The 26,882-nt window shown below is 36.1% G+C and overlaps 1 protein-coding gene across 12 annotated transcripts in view; it reads right to left on the reverse strand.

Moving 5' to 3' along the window:
• Positions 1 to 26,882, reverse strand: part of CACNA2D1 (calcium voltage-gated channel auxiliary subunit alpha2delta 1) — a 425,853-nt gene that overhangs the window by 228,757 nt on the left and 170,214 nt on the right. For all 12 annotated transcript variants that reach the window (XM_032985225.2, XM_032985224.2, XM_032985221.2 and 9 more), the window contains exon 4: positions 857 to 916. In XM_032985225.2, coding sequence (XP_032841116.1) covers positions 857 to 916 — 60 coding nt within the window. The remainder of the gene's footprint in view (positions 1 to 856; positions 917 to 26,882) is intronic.

Genomic DNA, 26,882 nt, shown 5'->3' on the forward strand with positions numbered 1-26,882 from the left:
ACCATTGTACATTTAACTATGTGCCACTGTGATTCTAGTGGATGTGCAAACATAGTCTAGGTTTGGAGCAGCATAATGTAAAAGCACCATTTGCTTTTATTTCTGAAGGAACAAGTAATGAAGGCATAATAAATGACTTTGACACTTAGAAGGGAACGGTAGCCTAAAATTAACAGGCTTATAATCATGCAGTACAATACCAATTTGGCTTAATTGGTAATAAAGAATTAATGCTGTACATTTTACAATCATCTCACTTGTTTTTCAGTAAAATATGAAATGATTGAAGAAGGTAGCTTTGTTTTTGTCCACGTTAGGCCCTCTTTCAGTGGTACTAAAATATTAAAGAGCAGAGATGCAGTTATTAAATTAGGGAAAGAGATTCTAAAAAAAAAAAGTCTGCGACTCCCAATGTAGACAGTCATGCAGATAACCAAATCTTTCCATATAAAGCTTTTTCCTGCTTTTTTTCCACCACATAAGCAAAAAACAACTTGTAAAAATCTTTTCTATGATTGTGCTTCAGTGCTTGGAGTAGAACACTTCTAACTGACAGTAACCATCACTCAGATGTCTTCTTTGTAATTATTCCTTGTATGTCAAAACAGATGTCTTGTGTACACCTCAGAGTAACAGTCCTGAGTCTGCAAAGCTCCCTATGAGCTTCTGAAGTGAGAAGTCCACTTTATTCTCTAGGCGCCCAGACTGAGACTCCGTTTACTGAGTAAAATAAAATGCCCATTCATAGTCAATGACTCCTTCTGTGGTAGATATATAAACATGTTTGTAAGAATATAGTTAACATTTCAAAAATGAAAAATCCAAGAAGGTCAAAAGGAGAAAAACTGAAACTTACCCCAAACTCATCCCTCCATTGATGTGATGCTTGGTACTTTTCTGCTTCTTTAGCGAGACGCTGAAAACCAAAGAGAGAGAACATACAATTTAATCTTTACTGATTCTTCTCATAGCAAAGTCTTTCTTTTTTATTTCCTCATATACATGATTTCTCCATATAATTTTCTATGTATTTATGGTTTTTTGCACTTACTTGAAAATTATGTCATCATATTTTTCATCAACAATTCGTATAAATGCTACACAAATTATTAGTAGTCAGTATAGTAGCTGTTAGCCCAGACTAGAATAAATTTGTAAATTGAGTGGTCACAAGAATAATTCATTTGATCTCTCAAAATGTAGATAAATATTGTATTTTCACATTCTATTATTGCAGCAGAACAATGCAGTGATTCTACAGCTATATAAGTTACATATGCATAAACCACAGATGATCATTTCCCAAAGCCCAGTTTACTACAGAACTCTGATTATCCAGCTCATCTCCAGCAGCAGACTCGTTATCAGCATTTATGTGCAGGCTATCACAAGGACACAGATCTTCCAAAAACTTAATTTTTGAGAAGTAGGTGTTTTAAAATATATGGGTTAAAATATATGGGTTGACTGATAAGACCAGTATCATTCTCTACTGTGTAATATTGTATATTTTTAGGAAAGGTAAGGGAAGAGTATTAAATTACAAAATAATAATAATAAAAGTATATGTATAATGAAGTTAAAGTGTTCTCAGAAGTTTTTCATTTCTATGCAAGGAGAACCTTTATGCCTCAGCAACATGGATTCTAATAACTGAGACATTCACCCTTCCACAGAGTGCTCTATTAGGAGCCAGAGTAAGAACCCAAGACTCCTGGGTCAAAACCAGCTAGATTATGAAGCAAACTCAAGTTACCTATGCCCTTTATTGTGACACAAGGAGAGACTAAGTTTTCATCTCTCTCAAAGAAATCATGCCTGCTTCTTTTGAGGTATGCAAATGTCAGGTCTTGCCTTCCTTGTTTTGATGGAAGAGTCTCTGAGGAATGACAACAAAGGAGTAATGCAACAGCAGGCTGACACCTGATACTTCCCATGTTCCTCTCATTACAATGAGGGTCTAATAAGGCAACACCTTCTTTAATAGCATGACCCACTGCAGTTCCCTACAGGTTTTTCTAACGAATACTAAAATGTTGAGATTCAAGAAAATAAGCAGAAATTATTCTGAAACAAACATGAAAAACAATATTTCTGCATATCAGGTTTTAATCATTTCTTATTCCATGCTTCTGCATGCACACTGTGAAAATGAAATCTGTAAAATGTTTTCAGGCCTTGAATGAAGCTCTATTTAACAGCAACTTTTTAAAGAGGACAAAAAAACAACCACTAAAAAGAGGAAAAGGAACAAAATTAACATGTAACAGAAACATTCTGGCTTACTTCAATGTATTTTAAAAAATCCTACTTTATACAGTCTGGTGGAGAACAAGGATTTTCAGATTATGGCAATGAAACTCAGATTACTCCGACGTAGTACATAAATTGAGAAACCATGACCAGGAAGAGAGGGCTGCAAAAGCTAACAAAATGTTGTATTGGAGCAATATGTTCCAAAAGCATATTCCTATGGTTTCGGAGGATGCCTGAGGGCTCTGAGACGGTGCTTCTAAGAGATCAAAAGAGCTGATGTCAGATTTAGCCAGTGCCATTGACACGGTATCTGATGTAAAATTTAAGTTTCTTGAAAACACCATGATTAAACAATAATTTGTTTGATAAATGTTCCTAGATAAAACAGTATTTATACCTCTTTTTTTTTTTTTTTTCTTACTTTTTTTTAATGGATGAGAACTGCTTTCTTCAGAATACTTAGCTCATCAATAAAGGAACAATTATCCTTTGAAAGATAGCCACTGCTCACAAATAAGTATTTTTAATCAAACTTTGAAAGAAGTCAAGAGTTACCTTCCACCAGATTTTCTTAAATCTTTCAAAGACAATTTTTACCTTTAAAGCAAAACAGCTATTAGTAAAGATAGATAAGGTACAAGTGTTATTTACTCTATCAACCTATGAGGTTTTCTTTAAGAGGATTACAAATGATTGCACACACACACACAAAAGCAAGCCAACTACTAAAAAACCCAAAGCCTAACTGCCTGTCAATCTAAAAACTGTCCATTTTCAAAGGTCTTGTCCCCAGGTTCCAAGTGCACATTACTATCTCTCAGAGACAGCCTTTGATGTAGCACAGCCTGCAAGAAAGAGACCTGAAGAATCTTTATCTGATCTGTAAAGATCAACTCCCAAGAAGGCCTATTCATCTTCCAGCCTTCATTTTTGTGCGCATATGTCATATCTTTATCTCCTCCTATCCAGCACAGAATTCTGTCAGCTAGTGGCCCAATTACAATTATATTCAGTACAATTAAATCTTTTTCTTGTGCTCTGCACTCTCCTTTAAGTATTTTATCTTGAAAATAATATTTGACTATCCCTTGATATATTCAACTATTATAAAATGTGTATCTTTGGAGTTATTAGACATCAATAGCCTCACAAAGCTTTCTAAAAGAGCAAATCCATGGATTTTTTAGGTTACTTTAATAAGATAAATACCCAGGGAGAACATCTCAATTATCAAGCTTAAATAGAACAATGTAAAAACATACAGTGAACACCAAATCCTGATTTTAAAATATCCAAATATTCAATCCTGTTCTTGCATGAACACTGTAAAAGCCACAAGGAATATGTATAAAAGTGGTTTTAAATACGTTTTTCATATATGTATCTGAAATACAAATATTGTTCTTCTGTAGGTGATTATGAATTGCACGTAAATTATCAGAGAAATATGAAGAAAAGGTTTTGTAAGACTGGAATAAGGTGACTGAAGTGCTAATGGAAGACTGATACTGTTAATTCACCACTTCTTTAATACAGAGTGACAGAATTTCGAAGAATTTCATTTTTACCTCAGTAATCTGTTACATTCTGTATTAAACCAAATTAGAACTATTTTCGTCCAACTTGATTTTAAAGTCTTTATTGGCATGGAGTATGATATATTCTTGATAATGAAGTAGACAAATACCCATGAATTACCCTATTTATTAATTTCCTATTACCCTATTGTATAAAAAGATCACCCAATTTGGCTCAAGGGGGTGTGATTTCAACAAGCAACACTTGCAAATGGGAAGGTCAGTAGCTCAAAAGTGAACAAGAAAGTGCTAATGATAGCAAGATCTTAATCCGCCTAGAAATGCATATGGACTTACTTTTCTTTGTCTTTATTTCCATATGCCCAGTGGGGCATGTGAAGGGTTAATAGGGACTGATTACCTTTTTACATGTAACTCTTATGAAGATATTTACTATATGACCTTTCTTACAAGTTGGCATTCATAATAATTATCAGCACAAAATCTGATCTAGATTTGATGAAGTTGTGGTACATTAGTTTTGATAAGATGGTCCCAAATATAAAACAATGTCTTAGATTGAACTAAACACATACCTAATTCTGCTGATTTAAATTTTAAACACAAGTCTTAAGATCTCCTCTTCCAAGTATTTATTTTCTCTAAAAATATTTTGAGTGCTAACACTGTAGCACATAAGTTTCCATGATAATTCATATTTCCCTACCTCAAGTATAAACTGTTATCCTATGCATTGTTGTATTCCATTATGTAAATAGCATAATCCTCAGTATCAGTGTAACCAGAATTTTAATGCTTACACAGATTTTTTATGGTGAACAACAGTAGGTTTTTGCTTTATACTGGTCTGCAGCATGGTTTTATTTCATGTATTTACACTGCAGAGTCACAGCCTCTCTCCTACTCTGGCATCTGCTGTGCCACATGATGGCAATCTGAACAGTGGTCTGTTAATGAGGATATCTGAAGCATATAAGGTCACAGCCAAAGCCTATGTTTATAAGTGGTCTCCTGTATTCAACATACACCTTGCATATGTTCCCCAGCTACTATCTGAAGCCAGTTTGACTTTTGTCATCTGAGGCAGCAGATGAGTCATATTCATAAGGAGAAAGGGTATGTTAGAGGTCTGCTGACATGTAAGACTTACCAAAGCACTCTTAATATAAATTTCTGGCCTAAATTTGTATATAATCTAACACAGTCAATTAACACAATTTGTTTAAAAAGCTGATGTTATTATACTCTGGACAACAATTCAAAATAACACCTCAAACTTTGTCATCCACTATTAACCATTATCAACAACTTAAATCGCTAGATTTTTTTTTTTTTCTGATCGAGATGTAGATTACAAAACTCAACTTTAATTAATCAATAATCAAAAAATTACAATTACTTGTCTAATGTATTGCTAGCCATTTCTGTTTTACTCACATGAATGGTAATTCTATTTCAGACTTTCATAATCGTTTTTCTATAACAAGATGGCCTCATACCCAACACAAGGCTGTCATGTTGGGTAAAAGGAACTCTATTGGAAAGATTTTATTATCACCTTCCATATATTTACAAGGCAGGGCCTTAAAGAATTTCTGTATCCGTTAACAACTGTTGTGAATTTCATTCTTTATGATTCAAGACAACCTATATTCCTATTATTTAATTAAATGAGAGAAGGAAGAATCAGGCTAATTCTCTACTGAGAAATTTTATCTTTCTAATGTTTTTCCAATTCGAAAGCAGAAGACTTAAAATAAATGAAGCCACTGGTGTAAATAAGATCAGAAATCAATCGGAAGCCAAATCTGAACAAGAGTACTCAAGATTACAATATTGCAGGTTGAAGTTAAGTCTTTCTGACATGAATAATCATATTAATTTTAACAGGGAAAACTGAAATAGGGAGACTCTAAATGAATATACCACACGTGGTTTTTGATGTATAAAATATTGTGTGCAGTCCCCTGCCTCTGACAAAACTGTCATATAAGGAAAGTCAAAAGGATAAAACCAAAAGACCATTTGGCACAGCAACACTTCGCTACGTAAAAAGAGCCCTTCTCTAAAACATGAACTACAAAGAGTTATTTTCTCCTATTTCTGTCTTTCTCTTACTGTGTGGATTTGAGAATTTAGCTAATGGTAACAAATTAATAAACAGAGAAGGCAGAAGTGACATAGTGCCAGTACTTCTACTCCTAAAAGACTGCTGAAAGAGTCTTAAGTATATTATACTGTAGTAGGATTCTCAGTTAAGTTTCAGTAAGAATCTAAAATTCTTGTGAAGTAATCAAATGTACTGTTAATGTCAAACAATCTTTGATTCTGTCCTGAAAACAAATCACAGAACACCTGGAACTATATACACCACTGAAAATCAGCAGTGGAGAATGAATAAATAAATAAATAAATAAGCTAAAGAACATACATTTAAACTTCTGGAAGAGCACTATAACTGGATATGCATCTAGGTGAGTGTATAACCTATGGAAGTTGCAGGGGGGATGCTGTTAAGTACTGATTGGTAGCTGTTTGAAAACTTACTGATTTCCACTTCAGCTTGATCTCTAATGTTCATAATCCTAATTAGTAAGACCGTTAGTACTAGATGAAAAGAAAACTTACATGAGCAGTCAATAGGATAAATGAACTGCAGGTGCAAAAACATTGTTGGAGGGCAACTTTCTGAGTACCAGAGAACAGGACAAATCAAATACAGCCACAGTGAAGAAGAAAGGGAGCACAAAATTGTTTTCTATGATTGGAGCAGAGTCCTGTGATATATGGTTTGTATGAAATATCCTACAAACATAATGTACAAACTACAGAATTAGTGTAAAAAAAAAAAATTCTGTTCAACTATTATTAAACAGCAACAAAGAGTGTAAGAAATTCTCACCAGAAGGTAGAGAAGCAGCACTTTGTTAAATTCTACACTTTCCACATCTATGGTAGAGGGAGGGAGGAAGGAGGTTCAGTTCCCAAGTCTGAATATATTTCTAGGATGCATGCAATCAGGAGATTTGAGAAGCTGGACAGCATTATGACAGCTTGATACTGCCAAAAATGTTTCAGTAGACACGAGTAAGATAGAGGGAACTGTAGATAAAGGCATGAATTAAAAATGATCAGACAAAATGAGCAAGAAATAGTCTGTCAAATGCATCTTGACATCTAGCAGTGAAATTTCACTAGAGTGGTGTATAGAATCAGCAAAAGCCAACTTCTTTTAACATATAATTTATCCTTCCCATTTTCAGACCTTCCAAACCCTTAGACCTTATTACGTTTGCACTCTAATAATTCATATGCCTTAAATGCAAGTCACATTAGTGTTATATTTTTAAACAAGCTCAAAGTGAAAGACACATGCTGAAACCATTAGCCTGAAAATGCCGGCCACTCCAAAAAATCACAAATTGCATAACACCACCAGTCCCAGTTCACTGCCTGCCTTAGGAGAAACTCTTTTAAGCTTCACAGCTAAGCAAGCAACTTCACAGGCATGATTAAAATAGGACGTGTATATTGAGTAGGCATGCCTTGTTACCCTGATTTTTCAGCAGTAGTGTATGTGTAGTTTTTAGCAACCCAGGGAGAAATCAGGACTACATAATTATAGAAATATCAAAATTAACCCATCCAAAATAAGTATTCTACAGTGTCAACAACATAATTTTCCTCTAACTTGAAAAAAAATTAACTTAAATGCAGTTCAGCTTGCTTCACAGCTCCTTTAATATTTCCTTATTAAGTATCCAGTTAAAAAAACAAAATATGACCCTTAACTGCTTAAAATTCATATATGATCAGTTCCATTAAAATATGACTAGGATCCAAATGGGGGCATAATGGAAATACACATGCAACTGCCCTATTTCAAAGGGAAAAGTAGGAAAAGGAACAAATCAAGTAAATACCTCCTTACTAAGGACAAGGAGAGGAAAACATTGATACAAGCTTGTATCCTTTATGCAAGAAAATCACTAATGAAGTCTAAACAATGAAGCTTAAACAAACAGAGGATGCAACGGTGGTCACATTTTGCCTCATCGTATAATCAAACTGAACAACACATTTAATAGAATGTTATAGTTTTATATGACTTCAGTAACAATATACTGAGTTAGATCAATACACATTCAATACAAATTGAAAACAATATTTGATATATATCGAAAATATAAATTATTCAAATTACTGCTTGCAGTATTTTTTATGTTTAAAAATAATAAAATCAGCATCTCCACCTAGGTTCTCAGATGTATAAAACAGAATCACTCTGATTTTTACTGACTAAATGTAAATGTCTGTTAAAAAATTAACCTATTTTCTGGAAATACATATTAAAAAAAAAAAAAAAAAAAACAAAAAAACAAAACACAAAAACAAAAAACACACACATAAAATAACCCCAAAACCAGCTGAATAACAAATGTGGCTTTAACAAGGCAAGATAATGTACTGACAGTGTTTCATGTCAAGGAAAAAAATGGAGCAGGTGGTAGGCTATAGCTGCTGAATAATCAACTTGATCTCATCAACAGTCAGTGGGTGAGAACCAAGGAAACCTGTTACTGTTGGAAACAGCAGAAACAAATGATACATTAATACTATACGCTATTATCAGGCAACATTTCCCTAATGGAAGTAATTCTAGTCAAACGAAATAAAATGTATTTAACTGTGAGGCCTGGAGAAAACTAAATACAAAGGAAAATGACCTTCTACTAGCAAAACATATGATTTTTTTTTTATTTTACCAGAGATAATACATCAATGATGGCAGCCATGCTGGAAACACACCAAAGCCTCAGCTGCTCCTACACCTGACTTTGCATTGGGGTAACAAGATACCCAAAGCTCCTTCATTTCTTTCTTATTAAACAGAGCATAATAATATGCTGTTTCTAAAGCTTTCCCAAATATCTTTTAGAAGAGGTGTTGCACTCCCAACCTTCTCTCCCTACTAGACAGGTTCAAGTTTTAACTTTCAAGCATAATCATGTGACCTTTTTAAAAACAATTAGTGTACTTTATCAGTGATTCCTCTTCTATAAAGAACTACATGGGATTTACTACTTTCTTACCCTCTGTCCTGATTGGGGCTGGACTAGAGTTCCCGTTGGTTTGGCAGCGGGAGGAGTGCTGCAGCACACTGAGACCCCAGGGGCTCCCCAGGTCCCAGTGCCCTCACCTGTGTGCGGGGGCGGGGGGAGCACAGCTGGAGGGCTGGGCCTGGATTGGCCGATAGTCCATGTCATGTGACACTGTGCTCACTATAAAAAGGCAGGAGTGGGCAGGGAGGGGCTCCCACTTCTGGGGAGTGTTGCTTTGGTGGCTTTGTGTTTGGGATTGCCGGCTGGGAGCAGGTGGGTGTTGGTCAGTGGGAGGTGAGCAGCTGTATGGTACATTACCTGCTGACACTGCTGTCAGTGTATTATTCTGTTACTGTTATTAAACTGTTTTTATCTCAACCTGTGAGTCTCCCTTTGCCCCTCCGATTCGCTCCCCATTCCCAAGTGGGGGGAGGGTGGGTGAGCAACTGTGTGGCATTTAGCTGCTGAGTAGGCTCAAACGATGACACCCTCCAACAGAAAACTCTTTCAGTCTGTAATGTAAAACCACTCTAAAAGTATACAAAAATGTAAGAGTTGGATGCTGAAAATGGTGTCTTTCACCTTCCCTCAGTCCATTTAACTTCTGTAGCATCTTCCCATGTCCTCTGAACATGGAAGAAACTCAGCACTTTTATGCTTCCGATCAGTTTATATTCAGATACTATATTTCTATGCTCTCAAATGGAAGTTTTGTCCTAATATAGCTGCACGGTTGTAAAGTAACAGTTTAACAGCCTATAACATAGAACTCTTTAAGTCAACGTGATCATTTCTCATCCAGGCAGAGGTCCATCAAAGGTATATATGTATTAAGTATATACCCATAGGGATATCTATTGAAGATCCATATTAATATATTAAGCATTTCAGCAAATGTTTAAATATCTCTCAAGGTCACCAAGTTCCTTAAGAACTGTTCTTTTAGAATGAAATCCTGACTCTACTAGAGTTCGTGTGAGGATTTCCACTGTCTACATTCAGATTTCACTCCTGCTGCCTCAAGCCCTGTATGTGTGAGATAATAAAGTTCATAAACAAAGATACTCTTTTTCTAGATTCAGTGATCACCAATAGCTATGCAGAGCTTTGGCCATTATTTCTCTTCAGCATCTGTTGTTATGCCTATGTCATAGATCAGACAATGCATTACATTTTTCTTCTAGGCAGTACAATGCATTTCTAGGCATACTTATGATTATAAAGAAAATCTAACCTGGTTCATGTGTGCCATTAGCATCTTCAGTAAGGGAGTTGGTTCACATTTCCGCACTAGGAGATCTTAAAAATGGACTTATATGTGAAAAGTATTTTTCATCTTAAAGCCTACAGTTTAAAAACTGATGCTACATATTATGTCTACAGAAGTATTTAATATCTTTTCACAACCACTGTGAAGTAAATATTGTTAACAGCATTTAACATATAAAGGAAAGTAAGGTGAAATGATTTGACCAGAGACACACAAAATATTAGTGTCAGGTGCTAGTAACACCTATGCCCATAAGATTTATCCTCTGGGTGAATCCATTGTATTTTAATTTCAGTTATTTTCTTTTTTTTTTTTATGATTCTATGAATGACCTATAGCTATACTTAAAATTTATTTGATTGACTGAGTGATTCTTCTAGGTTTCAGTGGTGGGGTTTTCAGTAGCAGGAGAGGGGGCTACAGCAGTAGCCCTGATGAGAAGCTTCTCAAAAGCTCCCCTGGCTCCAAGTTGGACCTGCCTCTGCACCAAGGCCAAGGCAATTAGTGACAGTGGCTGCACCTCTGTGATAAAAGGTATTTAAGAAGGGGAACCTGGGAGGGGGTTGGGATTTGTAAGGAGGATTTGAAAGAAGAACAGACACCAAGGTCAGTGGCAGGAAGGAGAAGGTGGGGAGGTGCACCAAAGCAGAGACCCCTGTATCCCGTGGTGAGACGGCAAGGCCGCCCACCCTGCCACCCGTGGAGGTCTGCAGTGGAGTGGAAGCCAACCTGAAGCCTGTGGAGCAGCCCACGCCAGGACAGGCAGCTGCACTCAAAGGAGGCCGGGACCCTGAGGGGAGAAGTGGTACCCACTGTTGTGGTTCAGCACTGGGAGGACTGCAACACGTGGGGGTGACCCATGCCGGAGCAGCTCGGGAACGGCTGTGGCCCGTGGGGAGAACTCACACCAGAGAAGGTTCGTGGAGAACTGTCTGCAGTGAGAGGGGAGCCCCGTGGAGCAGGGGAGGAATGTGCAGTGTTCACCCCACCTCCTGAGAAGGAAGGAGCAGTGAGCTGACTGTGACCCCCATCCCCTGCCCCTGTGCTGCTGGGGGAGGAGGGAAAGACATGGGCAGCAGATCTGAGCTCGGGAAGAAGAGAGGGGTGGGAGGAGGTGGTTTTGGATGTGGCTGCACTTCTCACTGTCTCACCTTGTCTGTTAAGTGTTGTCTTTTTTAGTGTTTGAATTAAAGTGATGTTCTTTTTTTTCTTCCCCTAACAAGTCTGACTTTTGCCACTGACCATAATGGGCGAGTGACCCCTCCCTGTCCTTATCTCAATTCCTAAGCCTTTTACTTCCTTTTCTCCTCCCCATTCCTGAGCGGGAAGGGCTGAGTGAATGGCTGTGTGGTGCTCAGTTACCCTGTGGACTCAAACAAGGACAGTAATGTACATATTTGAAGCAACATTAAAATTATAATTTCCTTCTAATGTTTAGAAAAAAAAAAAAAAAAAAAAAAAATGAAGAGATTTTTCTGGTGTTAACCTCACAGGTGACATATTTGAAAACTACTACAAGCACTTTGGGTTTATCCATGATGACTTCCACTAAAACGTGTTTAATTAGGATGTCTCACACTTTTCTGTGTATGAAAATCTAATTGCCACCTTCTAGCACAAAGAACACAATCAAGGAGCATTATCCAATCTCAAAATTGCCTAAGCATCTTTCTTATGTCACTTCCACATCTGGTGTTACTTCATGGTTTTTATTCAGTCTTTTATGCTTTTCTATAAAGGAAATCTATGTTTGACATTCCTTGATAGCTGAAGTTACATGGTTCAGTTGTGTTAGGTTAAAGAGGAGATGAAAAATAAGGAAAACTAAATTTATTTAATATATTAAAATGATAAACTGAATTTTCAAGGGGTTTTTGTAGTATTATTATTACTAGTCACTTGCCAAGTCAGAATTTTATCACAAGTCTCACGATACCTTTCTCCAAACCTTAGATCTTGACTTAGATATGTTATTCTTATCTCTTTAATTTCATGTATATCTCATCTTCATCCTCCACAAGAAAAAAAAAAAAAAAAAAAAAAAACAAACACAAAAAACAACAATTTAACAAAGCAGCCCCCAAGATACAGATATATAACCTAGATAATACTGTGTAGAGAAAGAAAAAAACCAAACCAACAACAAAAAAAAAAAAACACAGGAAAAAAAAAACACAGAACTTCAGATTTATTAAAATCTCATCAAGATTATACCATAATTTTCAGGGACCTAGCTTTTTCTTAAATAAATTCCCTTTAGAACTGGAATATTAGCAGGCACAGACAGATGTGTGATGATGACATAAATCAACATAAGGAATGAGAAACCATATGATGATGTAGCAGCCACTCCACCTGGCTTCTGGGTACACACTCATGCCTTCCTGTTAACTCAGCTTGGGGCTGGACAGCCAAAGCCATGGTATCTGACACAAGCTTTCCATGGGATAGCTAGCAGCCAACCTCCCAAGTGCCCAGAAAGGTGCAAAAAACCCAAGAAATTGACAACTTCTGCTGGCTCATAATTTTTTATAACTGCAATTCAAAGAGAAGCTACTTAAATGCAAAGCAGCTATGGATCTCAATCCATCAAGTATGTTGTTATACAACAAATATTTCTCTGAAGTTGCTCACATCAGCATTCAGTTCCTGGAAAGATCACAGCTTCAATTATCAATTTAGCTGGAAACAAAGGCAAAAAATATTGCTGTTGATCTGTGTGGCGTCTTCATAAAAATGCTGCAGAAGGGAGATTTATTTGCATACTCCGTGCTTCAGTTTTATAGGTACTGTATGTTCAGTAAACTGGAATGTAGCACTATATTTTACTACATATGTCCAACTGAGTCTGTAAGAAAACACCCTTACATTGTATTTACATAACAAACTAAGAATTGTATCATAAAAGATATGCTTATTTTCTGAAATGTGTATCTAATGTACACATCTCTTGCTCTGAGCGCTTCCTCAAGTAAAATAAAGTACACTAACAAACAAACAAACAAACAAAAAAGATACTATAAATAGTTTTGACATATCATGATTTTGGGCCTGTCCTGGGTTTGAGTGGTGGGGGTTTTGGCAGCAGGGGAGGGGGCTGTGGCCTCCTGTGAGAAGTTTCTTGAAGGTCCCCCATCTCCAAGTCAGACCCACCCCTGCACCAAGGCCGAGCCAATCAGCTGCATCTCTGTGATAACACATTTAAGAAGGGACTTGGGAGGAGGAGTTGGATATGTGAGGAAGAGTTGTGACATCTATGTGAACACCAGTATCAGTGGAAGAATGGAAGAAGAAAGGGGGAGAAGGTGTGCCAGAGCAGAGACACCCCTATATACAATGGTAAGACAGCAGGGCAGCCCCCCCCGCCACACATGGAGGTCTATGGTGGAGTGGATGCCGACATGCGGTTTGTGGGAGGTCCCACATCATCTCAGGTGACTATGCCCAAAGGAGGCTGGGACCCTGTGGGAAAAAGCAACATCCACTGTTGTAGTTCAGTACTGGGAGGATTGCAACATGCGGGGGTGTCCTACTCCGGAGCAGCTCAGGAAGGGTTGCAGCCCATCAGAGGGACCCAAGTTGGAGAAAGTTGGTGTCCCACAGCAGAGCAGCTAGGGAGACACTGCAACCTGAGGGAGGGACTGAAGTTGGAGAAAAGTTGTGGAGGACTGTCTCCTGTGAGAGGGGGACCACACTGGAGCAGAGGGAAGAAGTTCCAGAAGTTCCCCCCACCCCTGAGATGGAGGAAGAGGAAACACTAACTGCAGCCCCCCAACCCCTTCCCCCTGTGCCACTGCAGGGAGGAGGTAGAGATACCAGGAGCAAAGCTGAGCCCGGGAAGAAGGGAGGGCTGGGGGGGAAGGTGTTTTCATGATCTGGTAATGCTTCTCACTGCCCTACACTGTCTGTCAAGTGTTGCTGTTGTTAATGTCTGTATTAAATTTATGTTCTTTTTTTTTCTTCCCCTAATGAGTTTGTCTTTTGCCCTTGACTGTAATGGTTGAGTCATCCCTCCCTGTCCTATCTCAAATCCCAAGCCTTTGTTTATTTTCTCCTTCCCAGCGCTGGGGGGAGAAGAGGAGAGTGAGCAGCTGCATGGCGCTCATTTGCCCTCTGAGCTCAAACCACAACAGGCCAATGCATATAATCCAGACAGATGCCTTCTTTGCAGTAGCATAATTGGGTTTGGTGTTTGGAGTTTCTTTGTTGGGTAATAGTTCAGCTAATTAGTTTATTAGTTCGCAACATTTTTAATTTCTGTGCTTTTAGCCTCAAGAAAACAAAAAGGAAAAAGAAATAAAGGACAATAAACATTTCAAAAGTAAAACTGACAAATCAGAAAAACAAACAAACAAACAAACAAACAACCCCCCCAAAAAAATCCATCTTACCTAAAGTAAGGAAATTTGTAGTCTGCTTAAACTGATCTTTCTGATTTCAGAGTCCTTCTTAGCTTCAAAAGATCATGATATTCTAAGAGTGATACCTTTTTATTCCCTGAATCTTTAGTCATTGTCTTTTGTGATTTTCTTGCTTAGGTAATTTTGTATATAGACTGTGGCCTATTATTTTTATATATGGATATATATATACACACTTATCAAGTGATGGAGTATTCAAAGTGAGATGACTGCAGTCATTACAGCTAAGGTTGTCAAAATGGTATAATGCCTTATTATAGTGACATCAAACTTTTTGAATACATACATGCTGAGAAAAAAACAACCTTCTGACACCTGAATTTAGAAATTCCTTTATACTTTGAGCAATTTCAAATATGAGACACTGTACGTGAAAGCTAAGAAAATGGGGTCTTAGTGTTGTATACAGATTTCTTCTTAAGGTCCTCCTTGCCTCATCTATGATCTGCCTTGGTGCTTCCCAGATATAGTTGTGCCTACATCTGAATAATTTTTTCAAATATAAGCAAAGCTAGTTTGATCATTTTCTATTTCTTGAAGTAGAAGGTAAGTGAAACACTTTCCTCCCACTTTGCACAATACCTTGCAATGTTAGCAGAAGAAGGCTTCCTAACAGTTCCAGTCAAGCTAGAATAGTGACTATTTCCAAACAAGGATTTTGCTTCACAGCATTTAAATAAAAGTAAAGTCTTGTTAAACTGAGCATTTTCCAGATTGATATAACAGTTTCACAAGAATTAAGCTTATTTCAGTGGAAGGACATCTCTTCTGGCTAATCGTCTCATGTATTTCATGTGCAACCATAAATAAATTTATATTGGATAAATATTTGCACAAGTGATTTTACATACAAAGAACTATTTATGCTTTTCTTGAGCAATAACATTTGCAGTGGTTTAAGAACTGAATCTTCAATATATAACTGAGTCTTTAATATATATTTTAGTATTGCCCTCCTCATCTTAGCATAAATCTAGTCAAAAGTCTCAGAAAGAAAACATTTTCCAATTTTGAATAGGAGGTTATGATTGATAATAATACTTGAAATGGTTATTTTCAAAGATGCTCTTTCTAGGTATGGCACATTTGACAATGTCATAGAAATACTGTTCATTCTTATTTTTAAACAATCAAGTTGTCAGATTTGTTTTAAATGTAATCCACAGCATTGTACCAAAATCTGCTCAGTCAGAAGTGGCTTATTAAAGAGTTTTAGTTTGGTTTGTTTTTTTTTTTGTTGTTGTTGTGTTGGTGATGGTGGCTCTTTCGGTTTGGTTTGGTTTTTAATTTATGGAAATAGCACTGATCAGATGACACTATGAATCCTGAGCAAATTATGTTACTGCTGCAAACCCTAGGTAGATAATCTAGAGAGGGGTGGAAGGTAAATCTGAGAAGCTGCAGCAAAGATAGCCATGCCATATTTGCCCCTCAAGAGCCAGGTAACTTCCAAAAAATCAGTGGGATTTATTAGAACTATACTGCATCTACAGACAATGTAATTCTGCTCTAAGAATATTCTTTCCCCAAATTTGACCTAAGCAGTATCTCCACGTTTTTAACCAGGGATGTAAACATTTCCTACTACCTTAAAATAGATTAGATGAGCCGATTCACTGTTCACTGAAACCTGAATCTTTTAAGAGCCCAACCTGACGAAGCCTGTGGCAGAAGAGAAGCCAGAATGTTATCCTCTACAGAACTATTCCTTTGTCTATATAATTATGATCAAAATTAATTGCTCTGCATTATAGGCTTGCAACACTGTCTCCTCTGTTGCCTGAGACAAACAGCCAAATTTATGGCCTGAAAATAAAGATAAGATTCTCAAATAGTATAATTCTACTGATCTTCAATACAAAACTGAATTAGCCTTTTAGGGGTAAATTCACATCATCTAGAAACTTACTGTAAAAGACAAGGTATATGGAGATTTCAGTACAATCTCATCTACACTGATATTATTCAGTTTTACTCCCTTGTCAACTGCAATTTCATATTCTGCATTTAGAACTCTGTCATCGCTAGGCATATAAGGATTTAATGTTTGCCAGAAATACTCAATAAACTATATGAGTTCATGTGTATACAATCCCATTTCTATCTCAGACAGTATATGTACACCAATATATCTGGGTTTGAGAGTTTAACAACTCTCCAAAGTTCCCAGATTTGGTACTTAAACAGCCTTATGAAATCTAGTATTATGGTTGCTTTACAAACAAATACTTTTATGCATATTAAAAATACTCCTTACTAGTGTATGTTAACCAAGCTGTTCTGTGCTGTAAGGAAATCTATTATTTGCTACTACAGCACATGTCCTCAGTCTCATTATCAGTCAGGGGACCCATTTCTGTGCAGGCACCACAGAAATCACTGCAGAATTGGAATGTAGCGATAAAAAGCAAACTTTTTATAGAGCTGAAGCCTTTGCATACCAGAACAGAATAGGAATCCCTAAAGAGTAAGTGTTCAAACACAATATTAGAGCACATCTCAAAGTGTAGCTTAGCTAATAGCACAGACTGAGCTGAACTGATTCTCTTCAGTTATTTAAATCTCATTATATATGCCCTATTTAATTCCCTCTCCATTTAAATTGATGTGAAATATAAAACAACCTTTAAATAATTTAGTGTGAAAAAACATACAAGCTAATTAAAAGCTAAAACTCAAAACCCAAACACATTATAAACACCTCTTTTTTTTTAAGATGTCTTTTTTAAATTATTTTATTTTATTATATTTTGAAACTGTCTTTTGTTTTGTTTCAAAGAGACAATGATTTTTTTTTTTTTTTTTTTTTTTTTTCCTGAGTAAAATATGCTTACAAAGAAGCCCTTAAGTTTCAGTTGCTTTGATTTTATGCTACCAATAAGGGCTTGTGTTTTTTTAATGCTGTTAGAAGCGTAATTAAATTAATAAAGCCTAAATGTTGCATTCTTAACCATGCATTGTGATTTTCTGTAATCACAAATTAAAATAAATGTCATCATGATTATTAATCACTCTAATTATAACTTGAGCACTTAAATGCCACCTTAAAAGACATTACCAAGGTCAGACTTTGCTGGCAGATGTCACTGGGAGGGATGGAGGGGGGCAGCAGAAAGAGAGTGCATTAATGCAGCAGTACTTTCCATGAGCAGGTCCATGTGCCTCAAACTTGTAGAAGGCAATAATTAAAAATAACAAATCATCTCCTATAATTCATTAATTTCACTACTGTATACTTCATTTTTGTGCCAAATAGATCTTACAACAGATATTCGTACATTAAGAGCTGAAGCTGTTCTTGGTCTTGAACAGTTTATAGGTAAAGATCTTCCTGAGAACACGATAAATGTAACAGCTAATTAAAATTTTCAATTCATCTCTATTCTCTAGTTTCAAAATTATAAGAATTACCCCCAAAAAAATTACCAACTTATGTTACTCTGACTAAAACCATATCATCCTCATTTTTTTCTCCTCTTATTTTTCCTTGTAATTTTTAGTGTTTTTATCCCTCAAAAGACCTGTTTTCAAATACACATTAAGACACTCCTGTTCACATTCTTACTCAGTGCTATGCATACAGCTCTGCAAATAGTCAGTACACAGTTCCAAAACTTTTCAGTTCTATTCCCATTCTTTAATTTTTCAATCATAAAATCTATTAATACATTTTTTTAAAGATTAAAAATTAGTCACAGTTTCTGATAAAATAAAACTGTGTTTATTATTTCCAATAAATAAATAAATGCTTAACTAACATTATCCTAAATATCACTATTCTTACTTAGCTTCCTCATTAGTAAGAGCATTCTGGAGACAAAGCTCTTCTTGAACGCATTATCATCTACTATCCAAACTGTTCTCTGACTCTCTCTCTCACACATGCACACATAAATTGGTACCTGCAATTTTCTAACCTATAAAGCCAAATCATATAGAACCTGGCAACACCCTGACTTTATATTGTCAATTTGAGCCTTAGATCTCAAATGTGAGAAGAGACATCTACCATCTTTTACTTAGAGAGGAGTTGCTTTGTAGCTTCATTAAAGCAGTATCTGACAGTTCAGAAGATGAGAATTTGCTTCTCCTGTAAGGTTTGACAGCATCCTCAGCTAAAATGTGATAATGCAACTTATGCAAGGAACAGTGAAACGTGATATTAAGCCTTAGCCCCCAGCTTTACTGAATTTAGACTTTAATAGCCTTATATTTCTTTTATTTCCACTTATTTATTTAACAGAAATACATTACTGCCAACTTAGTAAGTATATATATGTAGGATCTTTTAATTGAAATTTTAATATACTTTAAAAGAATGCCCGTAATGAGCTTTAGAACTATTAGCACACCAAGAGAATTATTTTCATATAGTAACCTACTCTACTTTAGACCTATTTTAGGGAGTCTATACACATTTACAATTAAATAGTAACACAGGAATACTTCAGCGATAATCCATATGGCTCAGGAATTTTTCAGCAATTTTTTGTGGTTCTTTTTGTGTTTTTTTCTTTGTTTGTTTTGGGATTTTAGTTTCAAAACAGCCATTTTCCTGATTTGAGAACTTTTATTGAAAGGGCAAAAATGTTGTCAAAAATTAGCTCCTCACATCCATAGTAGAATTATTGGTCCAAATAGGCATTACAGCAAGGAAAATTGAAAAGGAAAAGGAAAAATGGGAGAACGGGGGAACAAACAAACCAATTAAAAAAAAAAAAAAAAAAAAAAGGAAAAAACAAAAAGGAAGAAAATAAAATTAAAAAGAAAAGGGGAGGAAGAAAAAAGGGAAAGTAATTACACATTTAAGATTAAGTCCTCTGTGCGTCAAATTTATCCTCCAAATCAAAGGAAGAACTCAGACCACAGATCTTAAAACCTCAATTAAAAGGCCAGCTGTAAAAGATGAGTTTCTGCTAGATTCAGAATAGAGAAAAAGTGGCAAGTATGCATCTGACGGTAAGTCTCACCTACATCTGGAAGCCTGTTTGTGTCTTGGTCAGGTTAAGCAATATAATGTATTTTGCATGGATTCTTGGATCACACGCTTCAGTATAATGCAGTTAAAAGCAGCGGATTCTTCCCTCTGGCATGTAGTACAGAAATAAATATGAACTTCCGTTCACCTTCATTCATATGAAATGAGAAGAGACATTCTTCTCCAGTTTCCATACAAAGAATATGCATGTCTAAAATCTAGTCCTTTCAGGTGTAGCTAAGAATACCCTAAGGATACACTGGCAGAAATAGTGTCATTTACTTCCAATTGACTAAAAAAGATGATATAAAGGAGCTATCATATGGAATATAGAGCTAATTTTATTCCTTTACTTTTCTCATCTAGCTACCTGACACACTGGAACACTGGAGGGGAAAAAAGAAAAAACAAAAGGAAAAAAAAAAAAAAAGAGCAAGGGAGTTTTTCTGTTATATCTGTTCTCAAAGTAGTTTTGTTATTTTACCTTTTTTGGGTTTCCAAACTGTGATTTTCTAGTCTAAGCTTGTGCTCACTTGGAGCTTGCCAGCTGTTGAAGGATGACTCCCGGAACTCCAGCAAGCACAAAGCACATTTGATCTGTTTTCCAGAAAAAAAAAAAAAAAAAAAAAAAAAAAAAAAAAAAAAAAAAAAAAAAACGGAAATAATGCTGCTGCCAAACCCTCTGGGGTATCTGCCACCCCTGTAACTCAGGGACCCACAGGAACATGTGGTTCCTGTCAAGTCTCAGAGAGGCAATATCAGGGCCATAACAAGTGCTAAAACACCTGGCAATCTCCAGTGAAGTGTGAAAGATGGAAACATCACCAGGTCTACATCTTATCACACACATACTGCCTGCTACAGCACAGACACAGTGAATGAGGACTTGACTCTGCTTATTCCAGTCCCTTCCACAAGGAAATAATTGGTAGCAAGTTGTCAGCTCACTATGCACTGCAATTCTGGCCAGTCTTAAACTGTCAGTGCAAGAAAGCAAAGAGTCCATCTTCCTTACTTTCCACTGCTGTGTAGCTTGATGAGCACTAGGAATTAGCCTTGCTTTAAATGCCAGACAGCACACAGACACACGTGCCTGTCACTGGAAATACACATTCAAATGCAACTGGGTTTTCTCAAACAAAGTTCTCTTTTCTTAACATGCATGGATGGAGAAAGAGGCCAGATTTAATGTGAGATTAAATTATAATAAATTCACCATAATTGTTTTTTAATGAAATATTTTGTTTATCAGGAAAGCAACTAAGGATAAAAATCATAATGAATCTCCATCCCCTGCTGCATACAATTTCTTGGTAGGAAAGCATCCAATGAAAATGAAAACGAGAGATGGAAGCTGCTCAACAATGCTGAAGGCATGGTCTCTTGCTTTTTTTTATTCAGTAAAAGCTGTCAAAAATCCACATCCTCCGATGTACTTGCATTTAGTGTAGGGGCTTGTCGATTATTTATCACAGCGAGTTCTGTCAGACTGGGATTAAGATGTCCTAAAATTCCCAAGAGGGTAATTCATCATAATATAATATAGCATGTGAATAATGGACACACACAAAAGGCTCATCTGACATGATAGAAGTGAATGATAGGTGAATTGGGGTCACAAGCTTGATGTGAAAACATCGGACAATGTATACCCAGGCTGCCAGTCAAGCCATTAAAAAGGACAAAGTACATGAATATGAAATAGCAAACAAACAGATTGGCTTTTGTTTCCTTGTTCCTAATGGCTCAAAGGAAATAGATTTTGGAGCTAGTGAACACATCCTCACTGTGTGCCAGTGCACTTCTGCAATGGCTGTTGCAGCTCCAAGTCAAAGAGAAATATCCTATAAATGTTCCAGTTACAGATTAGTAAGGCCACATGTGGGCTTTTCTTTTGCTAGCGATAATGTGGTTTATTTCTGCCTTTTTCCACTCCCAACATACTTATGAAAACTGTTTCAGTAACAAATAGCATTTTAAATCAAAGAAAATTTACGTTATATATGCTTTTATTTAATACTTGTTTTACTGCCACAATCCTATAAATTTAGAAATACCATTGATCCTAAACTATTCCTCAAAAAAAAAGACTAAGCAAATAAAGTTATCATCTGAGATAAGAACAGATGCTAAATTAAAATCTTGCCTGAGTTCAACCAAGGCTACAAATTTCTTGGTGTTCCACTGAAAAGGATATTTCACAAAAGAGGTCACTTAGGATGACAATTGTTATTATTCCCCTCCTAACTGTAATACACAGCCATTTTCATTCAGTGCACTCCTCCCTTTCAGGTGCTTTTTTTTTTTTCAGTGATACAGATGTCCTTTATCCTGCCTGATCTTTCCCACCAACAAAGACAGGAACAAAGAAGACATTGCAAATATTACGTATGAGTGTTTGTATGATCCATCTATTGTTTTACTCCTGTCACTCCACTTCATCCACTTATGTATTTCACTGATTTAATCTTTGGTATTGATAACACAAGTACAGATATAGAAAGTGCATATAAACAATAGCCTCATGTTAGTGTACAGTCTAGGTTATTCTAGTCTAGTCAAATCTAGTCTAGTCTTTAAGTAGATTCTCAAAATGCCTCATTTTTCCCACTCTTGTGTAAATCAGTAGAGCAACCAACCAGCTAGGTGTGTCCATGTATAACTCCTGTCTTCCAAGTCACTGCAAATTAAACATAATTCAGTATCAATCAAAGCTAGAAAAACAGGTCCCAGCCGTTGCTTCTGCAGCCACCTTGCCTTCAACTATTCTCATATATCAGTTTTATATCAGAACCTGCCTCCTCAGTCGGCTTCTTGGCTGAAGCTCCCTTTCAGTAGCATCCACAGCTTCTAGTCCCTCCTACTTCAGCCTGTAGCATAGCCCCAGCACTGAAGAACCAGAATATTTTTGCAGACAGACACATTGTTTTCAACTTATCAACCACTCACAGTTCTCAATCTAAGGCATAAAACCTCTAACCCATCCTCAGGATTCAGGAGTAATTAAGCATCATGTCCAACGCTCAAAAAGACAGTTATATAAATTATACCTTGACATCTTTTTCTTTCTGGTTTTAATGTAAGATTCCAAGTTTCTGCCTTTGACTACACACTAGCAAAACCCTTGTTTTCAGAGATCATGAAACATTCAATAAAGCTTTGCCTTACTGAAAAAAGTAAATTGTTATTGGATCTTTTAATCTTTCTTATTGAATTCTTATTGTTTCTAAGTGCAATTACAGTGCAGCTTAAAAACTCAGATATGAATTAATATAATGAATAGTTGAATGTTGAGCTGTTATTACCACAAGAACCAAGGAATAGGAGTTTTGCTTCCTTTATACAGCTATTATTTTATGGATTACCTCCCTCCCCCAAAATGTTTATATTTATCAAGACATCTACTTCTTTATTATTATATCTGAATTAGCAAATAGTATTTTAGCGTGGAGCAGGGAAAGAAACTCCATCTGTAGAGTGAAGCAGTTAGTGCTGAGACCCTGCATCCCCAGGACATGTCTTAGTGTGTTGATGCTGGACTAGCTGCAGATCTGTGAAATTAATGCCTATCAGATGTTGGAAAACATTAGAGCTACTCCTAGACACCACTTTCTCTCCCGTCCCACCTCTTTCTCTACTGTGTGATAATTTAGCCAACGTTATTCTAAAGACATATCATAGCTACAGAGCTCCAGCTCAGAATATTCATTTTTCATGATTAACAGTGCTAGAATAACATTTATATTTAGGTTGCCAAATCAAGTAGTAAAGAATCAGGGAAAGACCATAGAAGTATACTTTTGGCCTTCTACTGAGAAAACTAGATATTTATGAAAAAAATACAATGTGTCTATAGGTAGTCAAGCAGAAAAAAATACCTGAAAAATGTATTTTGACCCATAAATTCCCCTTCTTCAGTACTGTATTAAATGCTGTTGCACTCTGTGTCATTTTGAAATTCACTCTCTAGGCTGACAAAGTATTTGATCAAAGTAGTTTCAAATGTCTCTGACCATTTACTTTATCTCTGCTCAGTAATCCAATTCTCCAAAAACTAAAATGGTATTCCAAAATTTTCAGAAATGCCACTTAGATGTTATTTGGTTTCCCATCAACAACTACATAAGTAAAATCAAGATAACAACCAAAAGTTTGACCATTAAACTGTGGAATAGACTGCTTAAAAAAGTGCAGCATATTATTTTCAATACCAGTAGCAGATATAATATATTTTTCATGATTTATCTAGTCTAAAAATACAAGCTTTCTATCATTCTGAAGGTGACATTTCTATATATCATTAAGTTTTAGTGATGCAAGAGTGACAAATGTTAAAGGATGTGGTATATGAAATATAAAAACTAGCATGGTTTTATATTATTTTGCTGTTAGTTATACAAATCCAAGTTATTAATTATTTACATTTTTGAAATGTAAGTGAAGCAGCCACCTCCAACTGAATTTTGATTGATGAATGGTGAGCTTACATTCAAGCATATATATGTATAAGTAGTTGCAGGTTGGAATATAATTCAGGAAATGGCAAAAGAAAGACGTATGTGCCTGGCATATGGTAAAATGTTCCTGCAGGAAAAGGAAGAAAGGAAATTTTAATGCAGATGAGCTTAAAAAGATGCTTTATAAAAAGCCATGTTTGTACTAGCAATGGCTGCATAAACATGAGACAAGTGAAAAATTCTGTACCATATAAACTAATAACTTGCAATTTATGTGAAAAAGATATCAATACTATGACCACATGGACCTATAAAGAACAAGAATATAACAAGCACTGTGACAAAAATGTGAATCCACTCAGATATTACTAAACTTTAATTTGTTCTGGCATTGTATATACCACAACACACAAAATAAGTGATGTTAAGGAACCACTGATAAACAATGACTAAATTAAATTTACATTTCCAGGACTCTCTTTTTCATGTGTGTTGATGCTAGCAAGGAGAGCAAGAGAACTAGGAAGAAACCTGGATTAGAGTACTGGTACCTGGTATAAACGGAGTTCAAACCAGGGGAAGGAGACTTGAGGCTGAAGCCATTTCTGGTTTATGGCAGCCTGATATAATGACCTGATCAAGTGTAAGAATCAAGATATACTCCAGAATGAATGTGTAGAACTGATCAAAAATAAGTAACCTTTTCTGGTCCTTTGTCACCCTATTAGATTTACGTAAGGATAACAATGGGCACATTTCAATGCCATCCTTCTCTGCAGTATTAGTTTCTGTTCCAAATGCATAAGAAAAAAAGGCTTCAAAGATAATATCTCAGCTGTTTCTAACACAGAGACAAAAATGGCTTGTCATGTTTTCCAGCTTTGTTCTTGGAGATGACTAAACAAATTTTGTCTAAATGTTTTTAAAAAAATGCAGCCTGATTCAACTGTACAGAAAAAGTTCAGAAAAAATAGTCAAAATTTCTGATAGAAGTAACCAAAACCAGATTTATATCATTAATATAATGGTCAGTACTTAAAAACAGGAATGCCTCACTGTAGAATGACAACTGTAGACTTATTCTGAATTGCTACTTAAGTACAGTTCATTGAGATTGAAAAGGAGGAATATGCAACAAATATGCACATCTGTTTTTGTCACGCTTACTTTCAAAATCTTTGCAGCTGTTTTTATTCTCCAACTAACACTTTTGTGTGATTTTAATGCAAACACCTGAGTTCCATCAATTACAGCATGTTAAAATACTTTATATTTGAAAAATTCCCATTCACAAAGAATTCCATCTGTTATTCTCTTCTAATAGTCATCCTGCCACTTCCTGCCCTCAATGAGGAAAACAGGTCTCTTTTTCTTATTTACCCAGATAAATCCTAAGTAGTTTTACTATGTTCACAGTCATCTTTACATTTCTGCTGTAAATATCCTTGTAATGAGATTCTTACACTACTTTTAAACAGATTAGTTGCATTCATAACTAAATAATGAAGAACTATTAGTTAATGGAAAAATATGTAGGACTGTACTACCTAGAGCAACAGTTAGCATAGCCTAGAAGCCTGTCTGAGAGGAGTCATCCTCCTGACCTAGAATTTCTATCTGCATCACAGTATTTAATAGCCTACTATAGAATAGCTTTTAAAATCCATTTCTATTTTGCCATTCACAACAGCCTACAATCCAATTGTGTTCTGTGAAGAAATATCGAAGTATCTTTTATTTGTTTTAAACAAAGCCAACACAGTACTTTAAATTGGTGCTTCCTTGTTCTTAATGCTTTAAAAAAATATAAAATAGTTTCAAATTCACCTACTCCATCACTTGTGAAATTACATATATCACTCAGTCTTCCACCATGACCTCCACAACCACCTCAGTACTACTTTTTGCAAGCTGAAGAGTCAAAGCCTACATCATCTCCTGAGGAAACTCTTTTGTCTCAGTTTTACAGGAAAGTGTTTGCAACAAATCATTACAAGTTCATCTTCTTAACATTCTGTAAATGGCCATAAAAAATCATTAGGAAGCTTTGCCACTCCTTGTCTGCCATCTTTATATCTGATAATTCCTTACTTCAACTCCCTCACTGCTTTGAAATTATAGTATTTTCAGAATACGTTATCATTTAACTAGAAGGGCAGTATTTAACCTTTTCGAATGGTGGCTGGCTCTAGGTGGTCCTGCTTGAGTAGGGGCTTGGACCAGATGTCCTCCAGAGGTCCCTTCCAATCTCAGCTGTTCTATGATCCTATGATGTATCTTCAGGTTAAGATACTTTGGTTTAGGTATTTATCCTCTTCTAAAAAAGATATAATCAGCACAGTCATTGGTGTCCAGAAAGGACTTCAACTGGACGAAGGTGTCCACCTGAAAGTGAGTGGCTCCCTAGAGTGAATTTAGATATATATAACTGAAGCTGGATCTCTCCCAGTGTCAAAAATAATTCTAGATGTAAACCTAGAGACATGAGCTTACACCACTCTGCAAGAATTCATGGGGATTACTTGAACTCCATTTATATTCCATATGTAGATTCTTAGTTTTGTTCTTGAAAGGGATGAATGTCAGATAATGAAGATTGCTGCTATGGAGCTAGAATGAATAAGAACATGAATTCTGGTGGTGAATTTTTGGTTTGGTTTGGAATTTTTAAGGTTATAGCTCTAGGGCAGAATTACAATACTTTTGTCTTCCTTTACAGATTTTCTGTATTTTGAGAGATTTGGGTCTTCTGGCAGTTTAACTCTGATTCTGTATCTTCTGCTTTGTGAGTCAAAGAGGTAATATTGATCTGTGCCTTCAGAATTTACTTTCCCTAAGAACATTTGATATTTGTCATTAA

Source organism: Tyto alba, unplaced genomic scaffold (assembly GCF_018691265.1).
Source record: "Tyto alba isolate M040663 unplaced genomic scaffold, T.alba_DEE_v4.0 Super-Scaffold_2, whole genome shotgun sequence".
NCBI classification, from domain to species: domain Eukaryota; kingdom Metazoa; phylum Chordata; class Aves; order Strigiformes; family Tytonidae; genus Tyto; species Tyto alba.